Consider the following 25,760-nt stretch of genomic DNA (forward strand, 5'->3'; position numbering starts at 1 on the left):
CAGGGAGGATGGGTGGGCGTTAACAAAACAAAAGACTTTCACTCAGGAAAATGTGTGTTACTTGGGAGTGTTTTAATACAAACCACGATCTTTTCCTAAACTTAACTAGTAGGGCTGTCAGCATTGACGCATTAATCGCGATGCGATTAAGGGCCGAGCATAACGCGTTAATTTTTTTTAATCACATGCCACCATTTAATAATTTATTTTACACTTCACTCGGCTTCGGGTCGTGCCTAACAACGCCCCTTAGCTATCACTATGATCTAGCTAGGCTACTATTTTGACCCTTTACTTTTTTCAAAATATATTTATTGAAAGAGTCATTTGTACAGGGGTTATAAAGGATAACGATAGAAGAGAATTCCCTCTGGTTTTCTGAAAGTTTAAGGAACAACACAACAAAAGCCTACAATGCCTATGCCACCCCAACCTCCCACCCCACAGAAAAAAATAACAATATAAGTAAAAAGTAAATAAATAAAAAATCCAGCAGAGAGGAAAAATGAAATGATGACAGTCAACATAGTGCATGGGACAAATTCAGAAAAAAAGAAAGAGAAAAGCTGCATACTCAAGTGCTAATGGTGTCACCCTGGACGTTATTTATCTTACATGCTTCTGACCATTTGACCAGCAGAGGATGCCATATTTTATGGAAAATTCTTTCTTTGTTAGACATCTTATAGCTGAGTCTTTCCATGTGTAGTACGTTTCCTAACTCTCTAAGCCATTGCTGAAAAGGGGGGCTGGTCTCTGTTTTCAGAATGATGCGCCTGGCCAACAAAGTCCAGCTTGCCCTTCATAGTTTGTGATGTTGGGGTTAAACACCTGCCGCACCTTCATCAAGCTGCCATACTTCCTCGTAACACATCCTGCTGCTGCAGGCTGCAGGCATGATGAAGAAATGCAGCAGCAACACAATTCTGAATGGTGCTTTTTATTTTCCAAAACTCGAAAGCCATATGCACATTGTGTAAAGCCGAATTAAAATATCACCAAAGCACATCAAGCTTGAGCTACCACCTACAAGCTAAGCATAGTACAGTTAACGTGACTCAGGTTGATGGTAGCTGGCTCAGGCAAAGCACTATTTTGGAGAATGTTACTTGCTGTCCTGTGGATGAAACCAAATTCCCAAAAAATTACTACAGCTCTGGCAAAATGGGTGGCAACTAACTGCAGACCTGTCAGCATCGTAGAAGACTTGGGTCTTAAAGACGTACAACGGTTGGCATGTTCTGAATTGTGCAATAATGACAGATTCACACATTTTTCTTTTGTTTACAGTAAATAAATAATAAACAAATACAAATATTAAAGTCAAGTTCATAAAGCAACTTTCTTTGCATTCATTTGATTCCCAATCAAGATACACTGGTAAGAATTGCTTTCCATTGTTAATATGTACTTAAAAACAGTTCTGAAATGCAAAATAATAGAATTTTAATCATGTGATAAAACAAATGCGATTAATCGCAATTAACTATAGAAATTCAGCGATTAATCGCGATTAAGAAAATATTTATCGTTTGACAGCCCTATTAACTATTCATTTTAGTGCCTAAACTTAACTTTGGTTGCCGCATAACGCTCACTTTTTCTTGCCTAAACCATAATCTCTTATTACTGAATATAGTTCCCGGTTTGTTTTGTTATGGTTTTGGTGTCTTGTCTTATTTTGGTGGTCTGTTTTGTGCTCTGTTTCCTGTTTTATTTTGAAGTCTCTGGTTTTCTGTCTTGTCTTGTCCTATTTACTTCCTGTCTTGTGTTTCCCTCCTTTTGTTGATTGCTCTGCCCTGCCTAATGTGTTTCACCTGTTTCCCAGCCCTTGTGTCACCTGTCTTGTGTTATCTCATTAGTCTGTGTATTTAGTCTTGGTGTTCCCCTTGTCCAGTGTCAGATGATTGTTTGTTTGTGTGTTTCCCAGTTTCCCAACCGTGTTCAGTTCTGTCTCCTCGTCCGTGAGTTTTGGTCAGTAGTTCTGTTTCTGGTTTTCCTTTGTTTTGTTAGTCAGTTCTCTGTTGGATTTTTGGACTCTTGGTTTGAATAAACCTTCCACCTTACACATTCTCCTGCCTGCCTGCCTGTCTCTGCATTTTGGGTCCGCCATTCCCTACTCCTCCCTGCTACACCTGACATGTTTACTGTTAGAAGATGGCTGTGTCTCATGTTACGTTGTTTTTTGTACATGCTGTGACTCTACAAATCACAACATGTAAATAGGAACATGTTGGCGTTATTTTGTCACAATTCGGAGCAGTAGGCTAGTTGGAACCAGTTACCTGCAGGATCTGTGCTAGGCTAAGCTAATGCTGGAACCGTCAGACAGCGTTACAGCACACACGGAGATGAGAAGGGTATGTATCGACTTGTCTTACTCTGGGGTTTACGGTGAATAAGCTAAATTCCCAATAAATCGGCGTGTTCCTTTTAATACTGGACCAATGTCTAAGATTGTTGTTCCCATCAGTCACTTAGAAACAAAACCATAGAAAAATAGGATCCAGGTTGAAAAAAACGATAGTTATTCTTTTAAAAACACCATAAATTGCAGTCATTTTCACCATTTCATTGCAGTAAAACTATACAGTATAAGTATTATCAGCAAAATGTACTTACAGTTCTAGTATCATTGTGAAGTGAAATTTTCCTGTCACTGTTTCCCTCTTCCTAGTTTAATCTACAGCAATGCATCATATTCCATAAGAACATCATGTTTGTAGCATAGCTGTCCTGTGAGAACCATGTATCTCTAAACTTTTTTTAAACTTTTCATGGTGTCAGAAAACAGCCCTGTTTTCAGCTTTGTGATGATGCATTTTCCAGCTGATCCAAGAGGCTTTTTAATGTGCTCATACTATGCTTATTTTCAGGTTCATAATTGTATTTAAAGGTTATATCAGAATAGGTTTACATAGTTAAGTTTCCAAAAAACACCATATTTTTGTTGTACTACACATTGCTGCAGCTCCTCTTTTCACCCTGTGGGCCCTATCTTGCACTCAGCGCAATTGCCTTTGTACACCGACACATGTATCATTCCTATTTTGCACCTGACGCACAGCGAACTTTTCCCTCCACAGACGCACGTCGGTAAATTAGGGAATGTATTTGCACTCCCGGGGGCGGTTCAGCGAAAAGAGGAGGCGTGTTCAGGCGCAAATGTTCCTTGGTGCTATTTTGCAGTTTCAGTAAACAATTCCGCCAAAGACCAGGAAAAACCTGGTCTACAGTCAGTGGTGCGTTATTCAGATGCTATTTTAGGACTGCATGCTTGGCCATAATATAGCGTGTGCACACCGCGTATACACTTTGCTTCTCTGATCTACCCGGACGCAGCAGTTCCCATTTTTGCAAACCATACATAATTACAAGGAAAAATATTACGGAGATGGAGTGGGGGGGGGGGAGGAAGGGGCACAAAAGGAGCAGGTGGTGCGTTTGGAGGCAGCAACATCGCCACCCGGTCAAGACGAGCATTTATTACTTTGCCACATCCCGGACAGCTCCCGCTGGCGTGCGCCAGGCAAATCGGCCATCACAATAGCAATACGCCATGGAACAAGTGCGCCTGATCTTAAAGGGAATGTGAGATGACGCTCTGATTGGTTTATTGCACGTTACGCCCAAACCACACCTAGCTACTTCAGACCAACCCATTTTAGATTTGCGTCGGATGCAAGAGTCATTTGTCCCACTGGTATAATAGCGCCCGAGATCCGCCCACAAAGCTACTTGCGTTTCACGTTTGATAGTTGCGTTTCAGATAGTTAAAATAGGGCCCTGTGTGTTGAACTCTCTGTTTTAGCTACAGAGTGAGGCATCTCACTTTTGGTCCATCTTTGTTGGGAGTCGCACATGCGCAATAGATAGGTAAGAACTACTAGCCAGTCAGAAGGAGAGTATGAGGGCATGCCACACTAGCAACCCGGGGTGGTTCTACATTGAATTACATTTATTGAATTTTATGAATTACAATTATTGAAGTTATTAAAATTAACAAAAGTTGGGGTAGATCTCCGATAGATCCCTATGATGCATAAAAGTGATAAGCTCAAGGAGGCTCGTGGTCCCCTGTTCCCCTCCATGTTCCATTTGTGAGACCCAGAGGTGAACTGTCCACCGCGACCCCTCCTCTTTTCCTTTCTCACACAGTACGTCCTGCGATGCTCCTCTCTAGAGTAGGGTGCCTGCAGCTGCAGGGGGCGCTGATTTGCCAAATCCCCACACAGTGAAATGATAGATAACAGAAAACCACTTTGCGGTGCAGTGGATTATATATATATTTTTTAAGTTCTTGTGCCGCCCCCCATGAGTCATGAAAAAATGCTGCCCGGTTCGCCCATGCCAAAAACCGCCACTGCTAGCAGCTAGGCGAGCATTATAACATGTGTTACAAAGGGACGCATTTGTGGGCTTTTTCACTTTGTAAACCTATAATGTGCACAAAAACGATATATTACACAGAAAGAGAAAAAGACCAAAAGCATAATATGAGCACTTTAAAGACATTATTTAACTTAAGAAGGAGGAGAATCTTCTCAACACATAAAGGAACACTTAATCCTTCAGTTCACCACAAACATCCAACATCCACACATCTGGAAATGCATGGTTTTCACTGGACAGGAAGGGGATGAAAAACTAACTAAAGCTCCTTGTTACAGGATTTTAGCTGAAAAGGTCAGCCAGGGACAGCGTTTGCAACCAACTCATCTTCCACTGTACATTTTCTAGAAGTTAAGAAATGATTTCATCAAAGTTATCGTTTTATCGGTGTTGCATCATTTTGAATGTCCCAACAAGAATGATAAGGAAAGTTTAACTTAATGCTGACTCATCCTTGAAGACTTCCTTTGCCTCCTTAAAGGTCAACAACAGAGTGAAATGTCAACCCAGTCTCACGGCAGTTTGTGAAATGTTAACATAATTTACAATAGTCAGCACATTTTTTAAACTAATGTATTTCAATGGGAAGCATCTTTCGTGATCACAGCACAATTATTTCTGCCAGTCGGGCTGCAGCGGGGAAGCGGTTTAGGAAAAGAAGAATGGGACGGTTGGGTTTAGGAAAAGAATAACGGTACTTGGGAAAACAACGGGACGGTTGGGTTTAGTAAAAGAAGAAAGCAACGGTTGGGTTTAGGAAACGTGACACGCGGGACACGAACCCCGGTCTTCTGGGCGAAAGTCCTGTGTTGTTTGACCCATGCAACACCCCAACCAACCTCCCTATGCGGATTTTCGGGCTTTCATACTATTCGCTACCGTAGTCACTCTTAAAGCTACGTCATCTTCTCATTGACTTTACATTGGCATTGTTTTCCAAAGAATCGTGCTGTGATCACGAAAGATGCTTCCCACTGAAATACATTAGTATAAAAAAACGTGCTGACCATCACGAAAAAAAACTAGATAAAAGTTTCCGTGTACACTAATCAATAGATTAAATAACGTGAACATTTCACGAACTGCCGTGAGACTGGGCTGGAAATATGACTATTTACTCCAGTAAAATGCTTAAGTACATTTTTGAGGTACTTTGTTAGAGATAATCAAAGCACAGAAAACACAGAGATGGTTAGGATGATATATTGCAATTATTTTATGTAATTAATGACAGGGAAGTTACTGAGGAAAAGTAACAAGGTCTCATCTGATCAGTTTTCCCCAGCATCTCCCAAAGAACACAGAGCTTACAATGTTTTTATACTTGTTACAGAACAAAAAGTGTATGCTCATTGGAAAGCAGCCAAATCAATATTTTTTCTAAACCAATGAAAATATTTCTTTACCATAACCATGCTTAGTAACCAATGACAAGATTTTGCATGTCTCCATACAATTTCATATATACACTACCGGTCAAAAGTTTGGGGTCACTTACTCAGTTGACAGACAAATTTCAACGAATGGTTCCAAGCGTATACAAGAATGTTCCTGCACTGTCACTGTAAGCAAAACCTCTAGATGGGCCTCTTACTGCATCTCAAGTTCACAGCACAGAGAACAGTGAGAGAGTTTTGAAGACAGTCTATACAGAAAATGAACAAATGATAATTAATAAAACTCAAGGAATTCCTTAACAACTTGAGTTTCAGTTTTTCTGCTACTTAATGCATCTACTCCATGATATTTCAGAGGCAAATATTGCACTTAAAAAAATTAACTTTATTTACTTTGCAATTTGATTTTTTAATACAACATATAAAACGGTGTGCCCGGGCAGCTTCAGTGCTAGAGCAGGTGCACAGGTACTAAGAGGTCTATGCCTCGACGCTGAGGTCTAGGGTTCGAATCCAACCTGTGACAAATTTCCTGCATGTCTTCCCCCTCTCGCTCCCCTTTCTCACCTAGCTGTCCTGTCTAAAATTAAAGGTGGAAAAGCCCAAAAAATAATCTTTAAAAATGAATAAAATAAAACATATAAATTGACTAATGAATTATAATGTAATATCATAGGTTAAGCTACCCAGCAGTATATATCCTAATAAACTCTACCTTTACCAGCCAAAATATTAAAGTGATGATCACATTAATACATCACTAATTGTAGTACAATGATATACACATGCAAAAGTTTGAGGCAGGTGTGAAAAAAATGCTAGAAACTAAGAATGCTTTCAAAAATGGAACTGCTAATAGTCTATGTTCATCAATAAAGAAAATGCAGGAACATTTTAGAACAGGAACTGTACAACATGGTCCCATGATCCTTGATCTTGACCTTTGGGAGTCACATGGAGTAAAGTTGTTGCAAGATGTCCAGATGCTCAGTCATTCAGTATCAGTCAGACAGTCAGCAAGCTACTCTGACAGAGAGAAACTCTAAGAACACCGGAGAATTAAATGGAGTCACTGATGATGGGGATTTCCCTCCGCATCCTACCACCACCATTACTGACATTAAAACTGAGCTGCGATGCATCGCATGTCTCATGGATGATTTGCTCTGCCGACAAACTGAGCTGAACTCCTTGCTTTTCCGTCTAGAGCGTGTGGAAAATCCCAATCCACACGAGGCGAACACAGCCCTCTGTACTTCCTTCGGGATACGTGCAGCACAAAGATGGGTAAAGGAGAAAAGGAAAGTTTCCCTTCCCCTCTTCGATCCGCTGGCCAAGATGATGGGGCCTTACAGCTGTTTAACCGGTTTGCCCCCCTTGCTGGCCATGATTATGAGGAAAGCCTGGAGATGGCTGCGACACCAACATCTGAGGTAGAACATCATTCAAGGCCCAGGAGACTGAGGAAGCGTTCCTCCTGCTGTATCAGCCCCCCGCACCATGGGTCCCCCATCGGAGAGCTATCCAGATCTAGCACCCCATGGAACAGCTCCGATAACCCTTCTTGATGAGCCCCACGGCGTTCCCGTTCCGAGCTCCGGTGACGCTATAACAACAACGACCTCCCTCGCCGTTGCTCCCTCTATGCCGGTTCCATCCACGGAGCCTCCATGGACTGGCGAACCTTGGAATCAGGGACCCCCAGCGGCTGGTGAGTGTCCAAGAACGACCAGGCCCTCGCGTCTGGCCTCTTCCGCTGCCTCCATCACAGCCCCAGCTCTGGGTTTCTCCAGCAGCGATGCTGGACATGCACCTGCAGCTACTACTGTTAATGCTAATAATACACACTCTCATAGCGTGTTAGCCAACTCGCAGCCGCTTCTCTCATGTTACTCGCCGATAATCAGGAATTAAGGCGGCGAGGCCCCTGAAATCTTGTGTATCGGGGACTCAATCGTTAGGTTTGTTAACCTTCCTAGAGCCGTTATTTACAGTTTCTCGGGCGACAAAGTCCAAAACTGTATTGAACTTCTCCCACTGCTATTTGAGCGTCATCCCTCTGTGCACACCGTGATCGTCCACGCTGGTGCTTGTGACGTCATGTCAAGACAATTGATGAAACTTCAAAAGAGTTTGAGTGCCTGACCTCTACTGTGGAGAACCTGGGCAGAACATGCATTCTGTCGGTTCCTCTACCAACGATCAGACATGGAAATGAACGCTTCTGTACAGCGACAGGCCTGACCTATATTAGTAATTTTGACACATTTTGGTCGAGACCACAGCTATTCAGATTAGATGGGCTACATCCAACAGAAAAGGGTCCAGACAGTTAATTTCCAATTTCACTAAATGTATTGCTGTCAATCTCCCACCTAGACTAGACTGAATAGCAACCTGTCAAAGTAAAGGCCCATTAAACAGCCTGCACCTCCACACTCCCCACCCTTGACATTCTGCTCCCCATTGACTTCTTCTGTTCCTGTCGAAATCGTAACTAGGAGGAAGCGCCCAATCAGAATAAGTCAACCAGTGTTTCTTCGTATACCAGAGCGGCTCCCTTGTCTGGTGCTGCCACTATCCAGTGGGGGAGCTATGCCCTCACACTCTACATCTGCCCCTTCTGCTTTAAGGTCGCCAGAACCCTTAAAGTTTGCACTACTGAAAAAGATCACTGACTAGTAAAACTGTGTACATTAATGACTTTGTTACTGAGCATAACTTGGATTTTTTTATTCTTACTGAATGCTGGCTATCCTCCACTGCCACAACAGTTCTCATTGAGGCTTTCCCCCCAGAATACAATTTCTTGTTTTCGGCACGGCAAGGGAAAAAAGGGGGTGGGATCGCTGCTATCTTCTCTGATGCCAGCAACAGTATAGAACGTAAATTTGGCGTTTTTCCCACTTTTGAATACCTAGCTTTTGGTATTAGAGCCCCAAAAAGCATCCTTGTTCTGTCAATATACAGGCCCCCAAAATAAAACTCTGATTTCCTTTTGGAATTCTCAGATCTGCTATCCATAGTGCTGATTAAATAAGACACTGTGCTGTTAATGGGTGATTTTAACTTCCATATTAATGACAGATCCGATCTCAGAGCTAGGGAATTCATGGACCTAGTTACTAGCCTTGATTTTGTACAACATGTGAATGGCGCAACTCATAACTGTGGGAACTCATTAGATTTAGTTTTTACACGTGGAGTAAATGCTGATATCTCCTCTATCGAGCAGACTCCTGTCTCAGATCACTTTTGTATTTTTTTATTTTTTTTTATTTTAATATCCTAATGTGCCCTGACCCCAGAACTTACACGTATCGTCGAATCGACAGTACTGCCAAAACTATGATGGCCCAGACTCTACCAGACATTCTAAACTCCTGTTGTGCTACCACCTCCCTAGATGACTTATCTAACAGCGTTAACAGCGCCTTAACCCATTTCAACCCAAAAAAAAAAAATATTTATAAGCCTCTAAAAATGTTACTAGGGAATTTCCCAACACTCTTTCAGTAAATATTGAAATAATGGAGTCTTTCAATGAAATGTGTGCAGTGTCAAATGTTTTGAGTAAATTGTCACGTGACCAGAGCTGTTTACTTTCTGGTTGCACCTTGAGAAGAGGATGGCTGCCTCAAAGCTCCCAAATAATAGGTTAGTAAAGTATGTTAAAATAAACATAGGAAAAAGATTTTTTGTACACATGCTCTTTAAGTTGTCTAGTTATGATATATACATTTGTAATTATTCAAATGTGTTTGGTGTGTTTGCAGAATGAGTAAATATTTACGACGGTCACAATAGTGACCGGTGGGATAGAATGTTGTATCTAGATGCAAACATACTTCTATACAAACAAAAGTCTTGTTGCGTATCTTACCTACATTTTTTCTTTATTTTAGATTTACTTTAAGTGAAGTCCTTGACATGTTGGATCTAGGTGATGGCCCAGACAAGGCATGCAACATTGCAATCATACCTCAAAATGAGAAAGATGCCATTATAAGTGATTGTGATAGTGATGGGTCAGATATGGCCTATGAGGGGGAGATGGGCCATTTGCCAGCCAGGATTTTAAATGCACATGCTGAACTGTTGGAGACAGATGATGACCGGAACAAAACTGAGTATGAGTATGAGCCCCCCTCCCCCATCCAGCCTTCCCTTACCACGTGTCACCACAGAACATGGAGAGTATAGGGGTTCTATAAAAGCGTTACCAGGCAACCAGAAGAGCCAATCTCTTCTTCACCAGCGTCTACTGTTGAAGAGCCAAGCTCTTCTAGCCACCAAAGAAATAAGACTGAAGAGCCTCCAACGTCCTCACACCAACTGACTGGCCATTCTGAGAAATCTCCAAGATATCCTAGCCGCCAGAGAAATAAGTCTAAAGACACTCCAAGGTCCTCTGAATGCAAGAATGGCCAGTCTGAGGAACCTTCAAGGTCTTCTAACCGCCAGAGAAGCAAGTCCAATAAAACCTTAAGGTCCTCTAACTGCCAAAATCGTGGGTCTGACGAACCTTCTAGCGGGTCTTCTAGCCACCAGAGGGGCCAGCCAGAAGGGCCATGGGTGTTCAAACGATCAAAGAGGCCGACCACTGTTAGCTTTCCTGAATACAAAGTATACAGCCCAAATGCTGCTGAATATGTCAAACGGGGCTGTCCTGATACAATGGATGTATCCGTCAACGATAAATGAGGACTCTTCTTGATGGTATACTCAAGAGGGTACATTGTAGGGGTGGGAATCACCAGAGGCCTCGTACCATACCGATACCCCGATAAGCCACGATACAATATTATTGCGATTTAAAACATATTGCAATATTCTGCGATATATTGCAATGTATTACCTTTTTCCAACTTCAGATTTTTCCCAATTTCAAATGATGTCCCCAAAGGAAAATTTTGTCAACATCTGTTGTATCTAAAAAGATCCATTTCTCTGTTTGTTCATCTCACTTCAGTTTTATTGGTGCAAAATGTGATTGTCAAGCAGACAAACAGACCAACACATATATCATAAAAGATCGATACTTGGCGTCTGTGTATCAATACAGTATTGCCACGAAAAATATCGCGATACTATGCTGTATCGATTTTTTCCCCCACCCCTAGTACATCGTTCCTCAAGTTTTTATGTTCAATGTGAATGAAGTACATGACTGTAATGTACATTTTCTAGTTAATGTTGCACTAAAATGTTATGCCAACATTACAATATTGCACAAGTACAATTTAAAATGTTTTATTTTAGTTAAAAATAAATGTGTCAATACATGTTATGCTACATGTAATGCTGTTGCAAGTTGTATTCAAATGAATACAAAATGTCTGTGTTCATACTGTATCAGTGTGGAAAGTCCCAAGTTCTTGATTTAGTAAGTATTTTGTATTCTGTTTCAGTGATTGCTGTCAGAATACCCTTATTTTAATAAAAAAACAATTTGAGCAACGTTTAATTGAGAATACGCATATTATCCCACCGGTCACAATTGTGACCGGTGATAAAACGCACTTTTTCATCTACTTTCCTTCGTTTTTTTTTTTTTATAATTCTTGATTATTTCAAAGGGTGGCTGATAACACATGATTTGCATATTTGCATGTCTGTGAAAAATTTGGGCTTAAATGGGTTAACCACGGTGCTGGATTCTGTCGCTCCCTTAAAAACACGGAGATGAACACAGTCTAAACTAGCCCCATGGTTTAGTGACAATATTTGTACACTAAAAAAAACTGCAGAAAATTGGAGCGAAAGTGGAGGGCGACTAAACTAGAGGACCATCTTCTTGTATGGATGGACAGTTTTAAGATCTATAAGCAAGCAATGTTGAGCGCCAGGACAGCTTACTACTGGGAGTTAATTAATTTAAATAGTAATAACCCAATGTTTCTTTTTAAAACAGTGGTCAGTCTCACACAAAATAGCACTGTAACAAAGTCAACTTTTACTGCTGAAAACTTTTTAGATTTTTTCATGACCAAAATTGATCTAATTAGAAATATGATAAGACATATGAGTGATGCGTCAATCAGTGAGTCCGATGACGACTTAATAACTCAACCCATTTACCATTATCTCCCCAGAATCATTCATGAGCATAGTTACCGCTTCTAAATCCACCACATGTTCACTAGACCCAATTCCAACCAGTTTATTTAAGGAATTACTACCTGTTTTTCTCAGTTCCCAACATGGCATCATGACTTTGCGTAAATATATACGCCACTTTCATAAAGCCAAATGGCGTGTTATTGTACGCCATTTTCAGCTATCCAGTGTATGATACAGGCTGTATACAGCTGATGTAAACAGAACCACCACGTGGCCTCGCCACGTTGCGCGTTATCGCGAGAACGCGGCGTACTATCGCGAGAACGCGACATACTATCGCGAGAACAACGTCACACGCCTGTTAAGAAAAAAAAAAATGGTTGAGTTTAGGAAAAGAACACAGGGAAAGGCTTTAGTAACAAAACGGTGACAAAAACACGGAAAATAATGACAAAAACACGCTAACGACAACAACAAATGGTTGGGTTTAGGAAAGAAACATTGGGTAAGGCTTATTAAAAACAAAAACTTAAAAAAAAAAACGGCCGAAAAATCACCACACGCAGGCGCGAACCTGGCTCTCCCAGGTGAAAGTCCTGTGTTTTACCCATCTACCACCCCAACCTGCCTCCTTACCCAATCCACCGTTCCTTTATACTACTCGCTACGGCGGAAATGGACTCGCAATGTAGGCCAATGGCGGCCGATTTGCGTTGATATACACGCAAAAATGCGATTATGCGTCTTGATAACACGCAAAAACGGAATACAAATTGGCGTTTCATACATACGCCAATTCATGAGATCAGTCTGCAGTTCCTGTCTTCTCATTGTAAATAGGTCATTATCAGCGGGTTTAGTTCCATCTGCTTTTAAAAAAGCAATTATTAAACCACTACTAAAAAAGCCAAACATGGATTCAAAAATCTTGCAGAACTACAGATCAATATCAAATCTACCATTCATGTCAAAACTACTCGAAAGAGCTGTCGCTGACCAACTCACAGTCCATCTATCCCAGAATAGTCTATTTGAGAAATTTCAGTCCGGTTGCCGTTCCTGTCATTCCACGGAAACAGCTCTGACCAGAGTGACAAACGACCTACTGTTAATGTAATAAAAGGGGAGGGGGGGATTATAGGCACGTTCAAGCTAAAATCCCAATATATAAAAATGATAAAATATATAAATATAGGTAGGAAGGGCTGACAACGCCACCTAGGTTTTGCTTGAGGCCTAGGACCTCTTTAAAACTACAACAGGTAAAAGATTAAAAACAGGTTTTTTGTGCCGGGGGGAGAGCAGCAAAAATGATGCATTCAAAACAATGAATAAAACAACAAGTTAAGAAACCACATTTATTTTAACAAGGATAAAACAATAAAATGTACTAAAAACTAAAAAACTAAAACCAACTAACTAACAATCAACTAAAACAGTCCAAACAGAACGGGAGTCCTGACTTTACAAAGTCCACAGGGTTCTGCTGGCAACCAGTTTCCTCTCCTTGTGCGGCCTTCCTCGGGTATAACCTGCAACAGAAAACACTCCGGCCAGTAACACGTCCTCAGCAACTGTTACCACTTCATCACGTTTAACCCCACCTAACACCGGTCTCAAAACGGGACTTACGCGGAAGGGAGAGTTCCACACTCTTCCACTTTTTCCGCTAGCGGTCGGTGTTTGGGTTGCTGCGCTGGCTTCAGGCCGCTCTAAGGTTGTTTCCCTTTGTGTCTTTGTCTGATCTCCTATCTGCTTCGCCGCTCGTTCCGAGTGTTCTGTCGTATCTCCACGTCTTCCTTGATGTCTCTCAGGCCTTCCTCATGTTCACCATGGCCTCTGCTTTTCCCATGTGCCTCTCTTTTTCTGGCTCCTCTAAGGTCCTGCCCTTTTATTCTAGGGCCAATCAACCCCCTCTCGCCCCCAGGTGAAAGTCATTAGCCTGATTAGTCCTGCTAAAATGTACACTGGCGGAAGTGACCGACATTAAAAACACTCACACATTTAAAAAAAAAGCATGCAATAAAAAAATAAAACCACAGCAAACAATAACAACACCGCAATCCAATAAAAGCATGCTCAAATAAAAACATCCACTTCCGCCCCGTGACATTAACAGTAGACTCTGGGCAAATTTCTCTGTTACTGCTCCTTGATCTAAGGGCCGCATTTGACACAATAGACGACACAATACTGCTGACTCGCTTAGAGAGGCACATCGGGATACAGGGGTCAGCTTTATCATGGTTTTATTCCTACCTGTCAAATAGATCCCAATATGTGGAATACAACAATGCTACCTCTAAGCCTGCCAATATAAGTTTCGGGTCAGTACTCGGCCCTATTTTATTCTGTATATATCTACTTCCCCTTGGCAATATTATGAATGCATTCAACATAAAGTTTCACTGCTATGCAGACGATACTCAACTCTATGTCCCTATTCATGCAAATGACCCCACCCAACTGAACCAAATGAACCAGCTAAAGGATTGCCTATCCGAAATTAAGAGATGGATGTGCAGAAACTTTTTACTGTTGAATGCTGATAAAACAGAGCTCCTGGTAGTAAGGCCTTCCAAGTGCAAGAATAGTATAGTGCGCATAGATGGTTGCAACATCACTGAGAGCAAAACTGTTAAAAATCTTGGTTTTATATTTGACTCTCAGCTAAACTTCCGAGATCATATTAAGTATGTTACAAAAACTGCTTTTTACCATCTGAGCAATATTGAAAAGATTAGACCGATTTTAACAAAGCGTGATGCAGAAACTCTGATTCATGCCTTTGTCTTCTAGGCTAGACTACTGCAATGCCCTGTTTTCCGACCTCCCTGCATGTTCACTTAGAAGCCTGCAGCTCGTCCAAAATGCAGCAGCCACGGTATTGACAAGGACCAGGAGATATGACCATATAACTCCTGTCTTAACTTCACTCCACTGGCTACCCATACAGGCAAGAGCAGATTTTAAAATCCTTCTTTTAACCTACAAATCACTGAATGGCCTTGCACCCTTTTACCTAGCCAAACTGATTAAAGCCTATACCCCCGCACGACCACTCCGCTCCCTGGGTACCAATCTTTTAGAAATTCCTAGGGTCAAAAAGATATCGGCAGGCCACCGTGCCTTTTCTTATCGAGCACCACACTTCTGGAATAACCAGAGAAGCCAGCTATATCACCACTTTTAAATCAAAACTCAAAACATTTCTATTTTCAAAACATTATGGAGCATTACTATGACTTCTTCAATCTTCTTTTTCTACCCTTGTACCACATTGAATTTGTTTTATGTATGTGTATATATACCCAATGATTTTAGATGTAGTTTGTATTTTAAGCCTAACTTCTTACTGAATTCCCTGTTGTACAGTGTTTTGAGACCATGTCTTATGGTGATATTGCACTTGAAATAAATTTGAATTGAATTGAAAATTGCACAGCAGCGCAGAACAGTAAACACAACGGCATCCTGCCGGCTGATACAATATAATTTTGTTATAAGTAACAAATTGCATTTTTAAGTTTCTGAGTGTATTACAACTGATAACGCTGTGCGTGTGTGTGTGTGTGTGTGTGTGTGTGTGTGTGTGTGTGTTTGTGTGTGTTTGTTTGTTTGTGCACTCAGTTCCTTGTTGTGTAATAGATGACAAGATAAGTAAATGTATATAAACTCTGATCTGCAGGTTTGGTACAAACTCTCTTCTGTTCTTTCCTTTAATGGACTGATAGCTGATATTACCATGGTGCATGATTAACCTGTCTTTGTCTCTTTCTCAAAGGTTTATTGAAATCATCACCAACATGAAGATGCGGACTGTGGCTGCCCTTCTTTGTGCCATGATGGCTCTGACCAGAGCTGCTGGTCAGTATTATAAAGAGATGGTATACTGTGGAATGAATAGGGAGGAATTTGATTTACTTGTCTTGTGATTAACCAAGTTATTATCTTTTATGTTAAACTGTCCAGCTTTTAAAGAAGCCGAGGCCACAAGGATCTAATAGGTCAGTCGTTGTCTTTTACAGTCTGACTGGAGTGTAAACTTCCCTGAATCTAATAAAGATCAGGAGCCGGCTAACATTAGCCCCAACACTGCTAGCATCCAGGACAACGGGGGAAATAATGCACAGTGACATTAGAGCACGTCAAAATAGTTCCCAAAGTGTGAAACTACAGCTTCCAAATCAACTCTAGAAACTGACTGGTAACCAGAGGCCAGAATAGGGATGATAGGATCTTGTCTTTTGTTTTTGGCAATACAATCATTTAAACTTATAAAGATCACTTAGAGACTTTAACTGATGACTTACGCTTTATTCTCTTATTTGTTCCCAGTAAAGAGTCACCTGGTCAAGAGGGCGACATCTTGTCCCAGCGGTTGGTCTGAGGTCAACGGTCGCTGTTTCCAGTATTTTCCAACAGCCATGACTTGGGCTAAAGCTGAGGTAATCACAAGGATTTTTGATTCACTGCTTTACATAAAGTTCTTTTTGTTTCCTTTTTTTGTGTTGAACTGAATATCTTTGAGTTGTGGACACCTCAAAGATATTCTTTTCAAAACAAGTCAAGCGAGACATTTGAGGACGTTATTTTGGGCTCTGGGAAACACTGATCGTCATTACCATTTTCTGACATTTTATAGACAACTAATCAATGAGTCGGGGAAAATAACCAACATATTAATCAACAATGAAAATGATTGTTAGTTGCAGCCCCTAAACTCCTGTCTGTTTATCAGAAAAACTGTCAGTCCCTGGGTGGGAACCTTGCATCAGTGCATAACCTATTCGAGTACCGTGAGATTCAGAGGATGATGGCCACCACTTTAAGTATAAAGTCTAAAGAAGCATGGCTTGGAGGCACTGATGCCCAAGAGGTAGGCTATTTTATTCATTTAGTTTATTTACACAATCTGACAGTCATTTGATTAAACAAATCTTTATTGATTTATGTAATATTCTGTTCTCTTGTCTGTAGGACGGTGTATGGCTGTGGAGTGATAGTTCACTCTTCTCCTACCAGAACTGGTGTCCTGGAGAGCCCAGCAACTGGCGTGGCAGTCAGCACTGTCTGCAAATGAACTTCGGAGGTACATTTACAGTATTTCTATTGAGAGGTGAAAGTAAAATACTAAAAAACATTTTTTTCATGCACTGGTCAATTCTGAGATTTTCTTGAGAAGCAATTACAGAATGTAAATGTGAATGACTATGGTGGAAAAATGCAGACCATAAATTGTATCACAAACGTTTATTTATATCTATGCAAATGATGAACTGAGACATTTAATCAGAATGTCATCATTTGCTGTATTGATATGGTTTTGACTGTGACTTGTCTCTTATGAATGTTTAAAACAATAACCATAATGTTGACAGTACTACAGTGGTTTCTGTCTGACACGGTTTGTAGTGATGTTTGTATTCGTAAAAAGAAGAAACGCTCCTGTGTTTTTGTTTTTTTACAGAAGGAAAATGCTGGGATGATGTTGGGTGTTCTGTCCTTCTCCCATTTGTCTGCAGCAAGAAAATCTGATGATTCCTGGGCTGACACAGAGGCATCAAGTACCTGTCGACAGCACAAATACTGTTTTTTCAGTCTCATCTATATAATCTATATCTCATTTTCTATCGCTGTAACGCTACCAAAGGATTGAAGAGACAAGTGACATACAGGAGCTGGATTGTCTCTTAGGCCTAAGAGCAGACTGAACGAGTTATGAAAATAATGCTTTTAGCACAACTTTATTCTGTCTGGAGAGTGAACTGGTCTTTCTTGTCTTTCAGTATGCAAAATTAAAATGCTCAAGCATTGAAGCCAGCTGGTCTGTGAGTCTGTGTTAAATCTAGTAGTTTGTTTTAAAACTTCTTACTTCTCAAAGAAATCTAACTGTAACATCATTAAATATCATTGTGCACATACACATTTTTAAAGGTCCGATGACATGGTGCTCTTTGGATGCTTTTATATAGACCTTAGTGGTCCCCTAATACTGTATCTGAAGTCTCTTTCCCGAAATTCAGCCTTGGTGCAGAATTACAGCCACTAGAGCCAGTCCCACAATGAGCTTTCCTCAGAATGTGCCATTTATGTGTCTGTAGCTATTGAGGAGGATAAAGGGAGGGGCAAGGTGGAGAGTGGGGGTGGGGCCTTGACCAACTGCCACTTTTCTCTTTGAAAGCCATGATGTCTCTCTCTCATGGGTTGGCCAAATTCTCTGGGCGGGCAAAGCAGAGAAATGGGAGGTAACCTTGCTTGTTATGACCTCATAACAAGCAAGATTCCAGAACGGCTCATCTGAGCTTTCATTTTCTCAAAGGCAGAGCAGGATACCCAGGGCTCAGTTTACACCTATCACCATTTCTAGCCACTGGGGGACCATAGGCAGGCTGGGGGAACTCATATTAATGTTAAAAAACCTCATAAAGTGAAATTTTCAAGCCATGGGACCTTTAAGTAATAAGTGGACATTTCTATCACAAAGATATGCCATTAAAGGAGAACTCCGGGCAATTTTTACGTTAATCTTGATCGCTATATGTATATGAGTACTGTCGATAGCAAAAAAAACGAGCCGAATTGGTGCTAGCAACACGGAGCTGCTGCAGCTAATGCCAAGAGCTCCCACTCAGCTAAAACAGCAGTTATGGGGGCATGAGATAAAGAGTGCCTTTGTGGTAAAATTTTATTTTAACCATTATTGATTAATGATTTTAACCATTTGCTTAAAGATTGTTTTAAACCTTCATAGAATGCTGTTCCTTCCTCTTAGACTCTTAAAGACCAGAGAGGGACAGTTGAAGCCATGAACTCTTAGCCTAGAAGCATTATTATTAAGAAACTCTAGCTTCTCATTTGTTTAACTTTTTAGCAGACAAAGTCGAGAAGGCCACAAAACCATGTCTCCTTCTGCCTCCTGAGATAAACTGTTGTTTAGGCTAATATCGAGAACAGAGAGCAGAGAGGAAGGTGAGGATGGTTTGACTTTTCATGATGTCCTCTTTTCAACTATGGCCAGGCTAAAAGATAAAGTGAGAGGGGTGGCTTAAGAGAGGTTTTGACTATATGATGATGTGATGTTTAGATTTTAGTTTAGAAATGCTCATTCAGTTGTACTGCGTGTACCTGTGAATCTGTATTCTCATATTTTGCAAAATATAATAAATGCTCAAAGACCAGCTTTTGGTTTAATTCTCAAACAGTCTTTATTCGTATTCATTTTTATCATTGATATTTACTAAACTCTTCTGCTGCAAAGAAATTTCTATCACACCTTTGTGCCTCTTACCAGACACAAAATGCAATTACAATGTCTGTGCAACATGAACAGGGACCTTACATGACAACTAGATGCGTTTCGCAACTTAGTCATTTAGTGTAGGCTAAGTTGTATGGCTAAGTTGCTAAATGCATCTTGTTGTCATGTAAGGTCCCTGTTCATGTTGCACAGACATTTTAATTGCATTTTGTGTCTGGTAAGAGGCACAAAGGCACTCTAAAACTTGCCCCGAGCACTGCCGTTTTAGCTCAGGGGACGCTTGTAGTACGTAGCTGAAGCTTCTCTGTGTTACCTGCACTGATTCGGGTCAGGGTTTTTTCTATTGAAAGTACTCGCGTAGCTATAGCGATCAAGATTAACGTAAAAATTGGCCGGAATTCTCCTTTAACTTTACTACGCTACTAACTTGCTACGTGGTGCTAGGTGGCAAAGCTAGGTCAATGCTAGGATAATTAACAATTGCCAATGGTATTTCCTTTTTTAAAGCTGACCTTACGTTTGTTAGCAAAAACACAATGTAGGAAACTGCTAGGAGTCTAACATAATGAAAGAAAAAGAAAGCTGTATGCAGTATGCAGGCCAAGCAGTCAGCTCGCTCCAAACAGTTTTCAGCGGTCACTGCACTAGTTAGCTTAAACCTGCTGGAGCTGCTCCCCCCGCGACCCGACACCGTATAAGCGGATGAAGATGGATGGATGGATGGACTCAGTGAGAAATAAAATGTGATTTTTTGGAATTTACCTAATGATAAAAACTCAGCATGTAGCCTATGTGTGCATCGGGGACGTAATAAATGTCATCCCTACTATTTTATAGTGAGGAGCATATAAAAACTTTGGGACCGTGATCTTGACTTTACATGTACTTACAAACTTTCCAATTCATCGTTTTATGAGTGCATAACCTATTTGTACTAGTGTAGAAGTTTGGTATCATTTCGGGCATTATTAGTGGGGTCATTTATGAGATACAAACGTGGATCCATTAGCCCCTGTGCTAAGCTATTCAGCTGATAACGCTACTCTACGCTAACTCTCCCAAAGTTCGACCCAGGTGAAAAAAGCTTCTGGGGGGGTGTTTGGCTCGACGTCATGGTGCAAAGGACCCTAGGGTGAAATTACTCCGAACCATCACTTTAAACATCAACACATCTAGATATACATTGTTTTTACTGGAAAAACCAACACAGTCTCACTCCCTACTCGTCAAATGTATGACGCATGGTCAAGGACCCTGGCGTCAAGTTTCAACGAAATAGCGGTACCCTTGACGTTGTTTTTCGACGAGGGGGTCCGTCAGATAGACATTCATGTTATTCCCTCACCGTCCGATATCGACGAAAGAAAAAAACACGCCCCCCGCCCCTTAACTCGAAATCTGTGACAGTTATTATTGGTATTTTTAGCCCAATAACCGTTGTTTTAATCAACATTATTCACATATATTATCATGGTTTATATGTATTTCTTTTAATGTTATTATTTCGGTCTATTTCGGCCAGGGAAGCTGGGTTGCTTTTTTGTTGATTTATATTTTTTAAACTATAATGCTACATCTATCAACATTTATTTAGATGTTATCATGGTATTCATTTCTTTATTTTAATAATATTATTTCGGTCTTATTACCGGTGAAATATTACAGTATATGCTGTAATATAGAACATTACGATATGATCCGAGCAGAACGCATTCAAAGCCGATATCCCCCAATGCAATGCGGCCATTCATTACTCAAAGAATCGGGCAGCGATCAGCTGGTCTTTAACGCCAGGATCGCTTCAATATACATATATACAGTCAGTGATTGTGTCACCAGCAACAACACGTTGATCAGTTTTGTTCCAGTAAGTTATGTACCATAATAACGTTTAAACGAATCCGCGGAAAACTCCGGAAGTGATACTCTCCAGGTTGAGACCTCTCCAACGATGTGTTTGCTATAGTCCTACGACAACGTTTTCATTTTTACACATCATGGAGACCACTTAGCAGGAGATACTTTATTGTCCCCAGAGGGATATCTGCCTTGAGTTCAAATGCTTCACAAATAACACTTGACATATTGTTTTATCATACAGCTGACATACTTAATAATAAAAAACAACATGAACAAAGTGATATAGGCTAGACTGAAGCACATCACACAGCAACAATCTATTGCTCATCTTTCACAAACAGTGACAAGAGCAACACAACCATGCTTCATATCATGAAGCTATTGCACACCCTCAATCTCAAGCAACATTTAAAGTTTTAATTGAGGTAGGTCCAAATTAGGCCTATAGTTTAGAAATGTTAAGTTTACCCATATCTTCTGCCAGAGGATAAGAGCTCATACTTGGCATGGAGAATAAAGATAGAGCAGAGCATATTCTGTGAGCTTGCCTGGAGAGACTGGTCTCTATTCCTCTCCACAACCTTCATGACAGTCATAATAAAATGCTCTGTAATGCAGCCTTGTATAACATAAACCATCTGATTCACTGTGGGTGTCTGCTCTAAATGATAACACACACTTTCAACACGGGCCTTCCAGCCAAAGGTGCTTGTTGTCCATGTGAACAGCATTGGGCCTATAGGAGCAGAGCCGATGGATTGGTTCATCATTTATGACCTCTGATATCCTCGGACCCAGCTCTATCTCGAGAGTTACCTCAACTTCAGTTTCAAAGGGGGGGGGGGGTCAGCTTTTCTTAGACATGAGTAGGGGGGGCACCAAGGAAAAAAGGTTGGGAACCACTGCTCTGACCCATGTCATGACCCTCAGCTTGTGAAATGGTTGAATGAGATGTGTGAGTTTTGTCTTTGTGCAGTAGGGCTGAGGTAGAAGTGTGCCAAAAATGCCAAAACACATGTTGTATATGTATACATACCCAAACAAAGCTATATACATCTTACTCTGTGAACAAAAACCTCAGCAAAAATCTGCTTATCCTTTTAATTTCCTGAAAATGCTTCCTAAAACTAGTCCCTTCTTAATTTTGAAAAGGTAGTCTCAGTAAAGGCTACAAAGGTTAGGATGGCTACAACCACGGTGATTGATATGAGGATCATCTTCTGAATATAATAATTAATATGTTCGGCCTACCATAAATTGATATTTCAAAAAAGTAATTTATTTAAAACAACTAATAATGCAGTGTGATTTTAAATCAAACTAAGTCCCACACATAAATATACTCATGTTTTTCCCCTTTAATCTTTGCTATTAATATTCATCAACTGCAAAACTAGAAAATTGCGTTTTTAAATAACTATGCATGGAAAATAAAATAAAAAATGCTTCTCTTTGTATATAGTTTATTGTTTTTCACAACAGTACAATTCAAAACAAATGCAAATTAGTCAAACAAGCCATTAGGCTGTATTTCTAAACACTCAACTGTAGGTTTTTTATAGAGTATATATAAGGCAAATCAAAGTGCTAAATATAAACCACAATTTTTTCATTATTAGTATTTTATTGTGTAAATTCTCACGTACAACGTGGAACATTCTTTCACAGACGAGGTGTGGAATTTCCACGTCACTTCCGCGGATTCGTTTAAACGTAGACAAATACATGAAACTGTATTTTAATATTAGGCTATAACTATCTTTATTGTTTTTTCCTCAAATACAACATTAGAAAAAAACATCAATATTACGAATATTATTTATTTTTATCTTCGTATCCGCTGAGCGGGACGTACTACGTCACTTCCGGAGTTTTCCACGGATTCGTTTAAACGTTATTATGGTTCATAACTTACTGGAACAAAACTGATCAACGTGTTGTTGCTGGTGACACAATCACTGACTGTATATATGTATATTGAAGCGATCCTGGCGTTAAAGACCCGCTGATCGCTGACCGATTCTTTGAGTAATGAATGGCCGCATTGCATTGGGGGATATCGGCTAGCTCGGATCATATCGTAATGTTCTATATTACAGCATATACCTACTGTAATATTTCACCGGTAATAAGAACGAAATAATATTATTAAAATAAAGAAATGAATACCATGATAACATCTAAATAAATGTTGATAGATTTCGAGTTAAGGGGCGGGAGGCGTGTTTTTTTCTTTCGTCGATATCGGACGGTGAGGGAATAACATGAATGTCTATCTGACGGACCCCCTCGTCGAAAAACAACGTCAAGGGTACCCCTATTTCGTTGAAACTTGACGCCAGGGTCCTTGACCATGCGTCATACATTTGACGAGTGGGGAGTGAGACTGTGTTGGAAAAACTGCCATCTGAAAACTAACTAAGCTCTCCTTGTTACAGGATTTCAGCTAAAAAGGTCAGCCAGGGACAGCGTTTGCAACCAATTCATCTTCCACAGTACATTTTGCAGAAGTATGAATTAAGTGTTGTAATGTAACAAAGTACAAATACTTCTCTACTGTACTTTAGTAGAATTTTCACGTATCTATACTTTACTTCGTTATTTACATTTCCAGAAACTTACTTTTACTCCACTGCATTTCATAAATAAAATGTATACTTTTACTCCACTACATTTCTCCTCAGTATCTTAGTTACTCGTTACTACAAAATAACATCAGAAGAAATTTGTTACACTGGAAAAAAACGAAACACTGGTTTGTCAAATCATTGCTCCTGAATTGCCAAGATAATGCACACTCCATTTTGGTGACCTAATGCCTGTTTGTTGCCAAGTGGCAAAAAAACAACAACCATAGGCCAAAACTAAAGAAGAAGAGGAGGAAGCATAATTACCGATAGTGTCATGGAAGCACCTGGTGCAGGCTCTGCCGCCATGGTAACAGACGATGACCACCTCAACGATCGTTGTGATGAAGATAACGTTACACACCTTTGGCCATAAAGTTCATAAGTTTTTTTTACCTTTACTTTAACTTCTAATAATTAAGTACATTTAATATCAGAAAATTACTTTTGATACTTAAGTACAGTAAATATCAGATACTTTAAGACTTTTACTCAAGTATTATTCTAAAAGGAGACTTTAACTTCTAACAAAGTAATTTTCATGGTAACATACTTGTACTTTTACTCAATTATGCTTTCAAGTACTTTATACAAGACTGTATGAATTCAAAGTTGAGAAATGATTTCATCAGTTATCTTTTTTCTGGGTTGCATAATTTTGACTGTCTCATCCCAAATGATAAGGAAGGTTTAACTTAATGCTGACTCATCCTTCAAGGTTTCTTTTGCCACCTTAAAGGTCAACAACAGAAATATGAAATATGTCTCTTTAGTCCGGTAATATATTTAAATACATTTTTGAAGTACTTGAGCTTTAGTTTTTCTGCTACTCTTTCTTCTACTCCATGATACTTCTGAGGCAAATATTGCACTTAAATAAAAATGTATTTATAAAACATATACATCGACGAATAAATGATGATGTTATATTGTAGGTATACAGTATATACCGTAATTAAATCCATCTTTACCAGCTGCAACATTAAAGTGATGATCACATTAATGCATCACTAAATTAAGTAATCAAGAAGGCTAACAAAAAAGGAAGTGCTAATAGTCTATTTTCTTCAATAAAAGAAGAGAAATCTAAATTATATTAATATTTTTCATCAATTCCACAGATCTTCTGCAGATGTAGGCTTCTTAATCCCAGACAGACTTGATGATGTTGAGATCAGGAGTCTTCTGGGGCCATACCATCACTTCCAGGACTCCTTGTTCTTCTTTATGCTAAAGATAGTTTTTACAGTTTTTTTCAATTGTTTACACGCAATTTTGAAAACCGGGTTCTTTTTTTCAAAATATAATCACAATTATCCAAACACCACACTCAATTTGCATAATTCCTAGATTGTTTGCAAAATGACACACTTCAGTCAAAACATACACACTTCAGTCAAAACATATACACATATTTGTGAAAATGCTATTAGTTTTCATTTAACCAACACAGTCCTCAATGATCAGACACTATTGCAGCCAGTTTCACACTGCTGTGATAATTAAAAAACTAATTTTAGGAAATAGCATGCACTGGATTTTTGGCCAGACATTGTTATGTAAGGGATAATTTAGATGACAAAAAAATAGTGACAAACCCACAACATTCTTCATGATTAGTTTGAGATATAGGGAGAATGTACACAAATAGGCCTACTATAAACTTACCAAGCACAGCACAACACTGATGCTGCAGACTGAATATATTAAAAGTATTTATTTCAATACTTACAGTATTTCTTACCATAATCAGTTACAGTAATCAACCAACAATGAAATCAATGAAACAAATAAAATCTGTAGACAAATAAAAATTACTGCATGAAGTACATACACGTTGACTCTGAAGAAAAATTACTGTAAAAGCAACAAGAATACTGTAACTATTCATCATCTCTCCGTCTGGCTGGATCAGGCCATAAGATTTCATCCACATCACAGGCTCCAAGTCCTTCTTCTCCTCTTCCTCTACCTCCTTCATCTCCTCTTTGAGCTCCCCCTCTCATTCTCACTTTTCTTCTTCTTCTTCTTCTTCTTCTTCTTCTAGCTCCTTCCATTTTTGTTGAAGACAGGTGAACTAACCTGCTGCACACCTGAGTGCAGCGTTTTCAAATTAGCACGTGTGCTTCCACACCTGCTGGATGTGTTTATCCAATTTGT

The 25,760-nt window shown here is 39.9% G+C and overlaps 1 protein-coding gene across 3 annotated transcripts; it reads left to right on the plus strand.

The window, feature by feature from the left end:
* The first annotated feature begins 1,846 nt into the window (after nt 1-1,846).
* LOC120573355 (ladderlectin-like) lies at nt 1,847-17,671 on the plus strand. Of its 3 annotated transcripts, none has more exons than XM_039823050.1 (7): nt 1,847-1,974; nt 15,637-15,719; nt 16,191-16,300; nt 16,594-16,731; nt 16,833-16,944; nt 17,323-17,419; nt 17,506-17,671. In XM_039823050.1, exons 1-6 carry the CDS (start codon nt 1,904-1,906, stop codon nt 17,388-17,390), a joined length of 582 nt encoding a protein of 193 aa, XP_039678984.1. In that variant the 5' UTR covers nt 1,847-1,903; the 3' UTR covers nt 17,391-17,419; nt 17,506-17,671. The 3 variants fall into 3 exon arrangements, with proteins under 3 accessions (XP_039678984.1, XP_039678983.1, XP_039678985.1); XM_039823051.1 differs by adding an exon at nt 14,652-14,808 and having other exon boundaries at nt 1,911-1,974; nt 17,323-17,671; XM_039823049.1 differs by having other exon boundaries at nt 1,848-1,974; nt 17,323-17,671.
* The last annotated feature ends 8,089 nt before the right edge of the window (nt 17,672-25,760 follow it).

The sequence above is a fragment of the Perca fluviatilis genome, chromosome 14, assembly GCF_010015445.1.
Source record: "Perca fluviatilis chromosome 14, GENO_Pfluv_1.0, whole genome shotgun sequence".
NCBI lineage: Eukaryota > Metazoa > Chordata > Actinopteri > Perciformes > Percidae > Perca > Perca fluviatilis.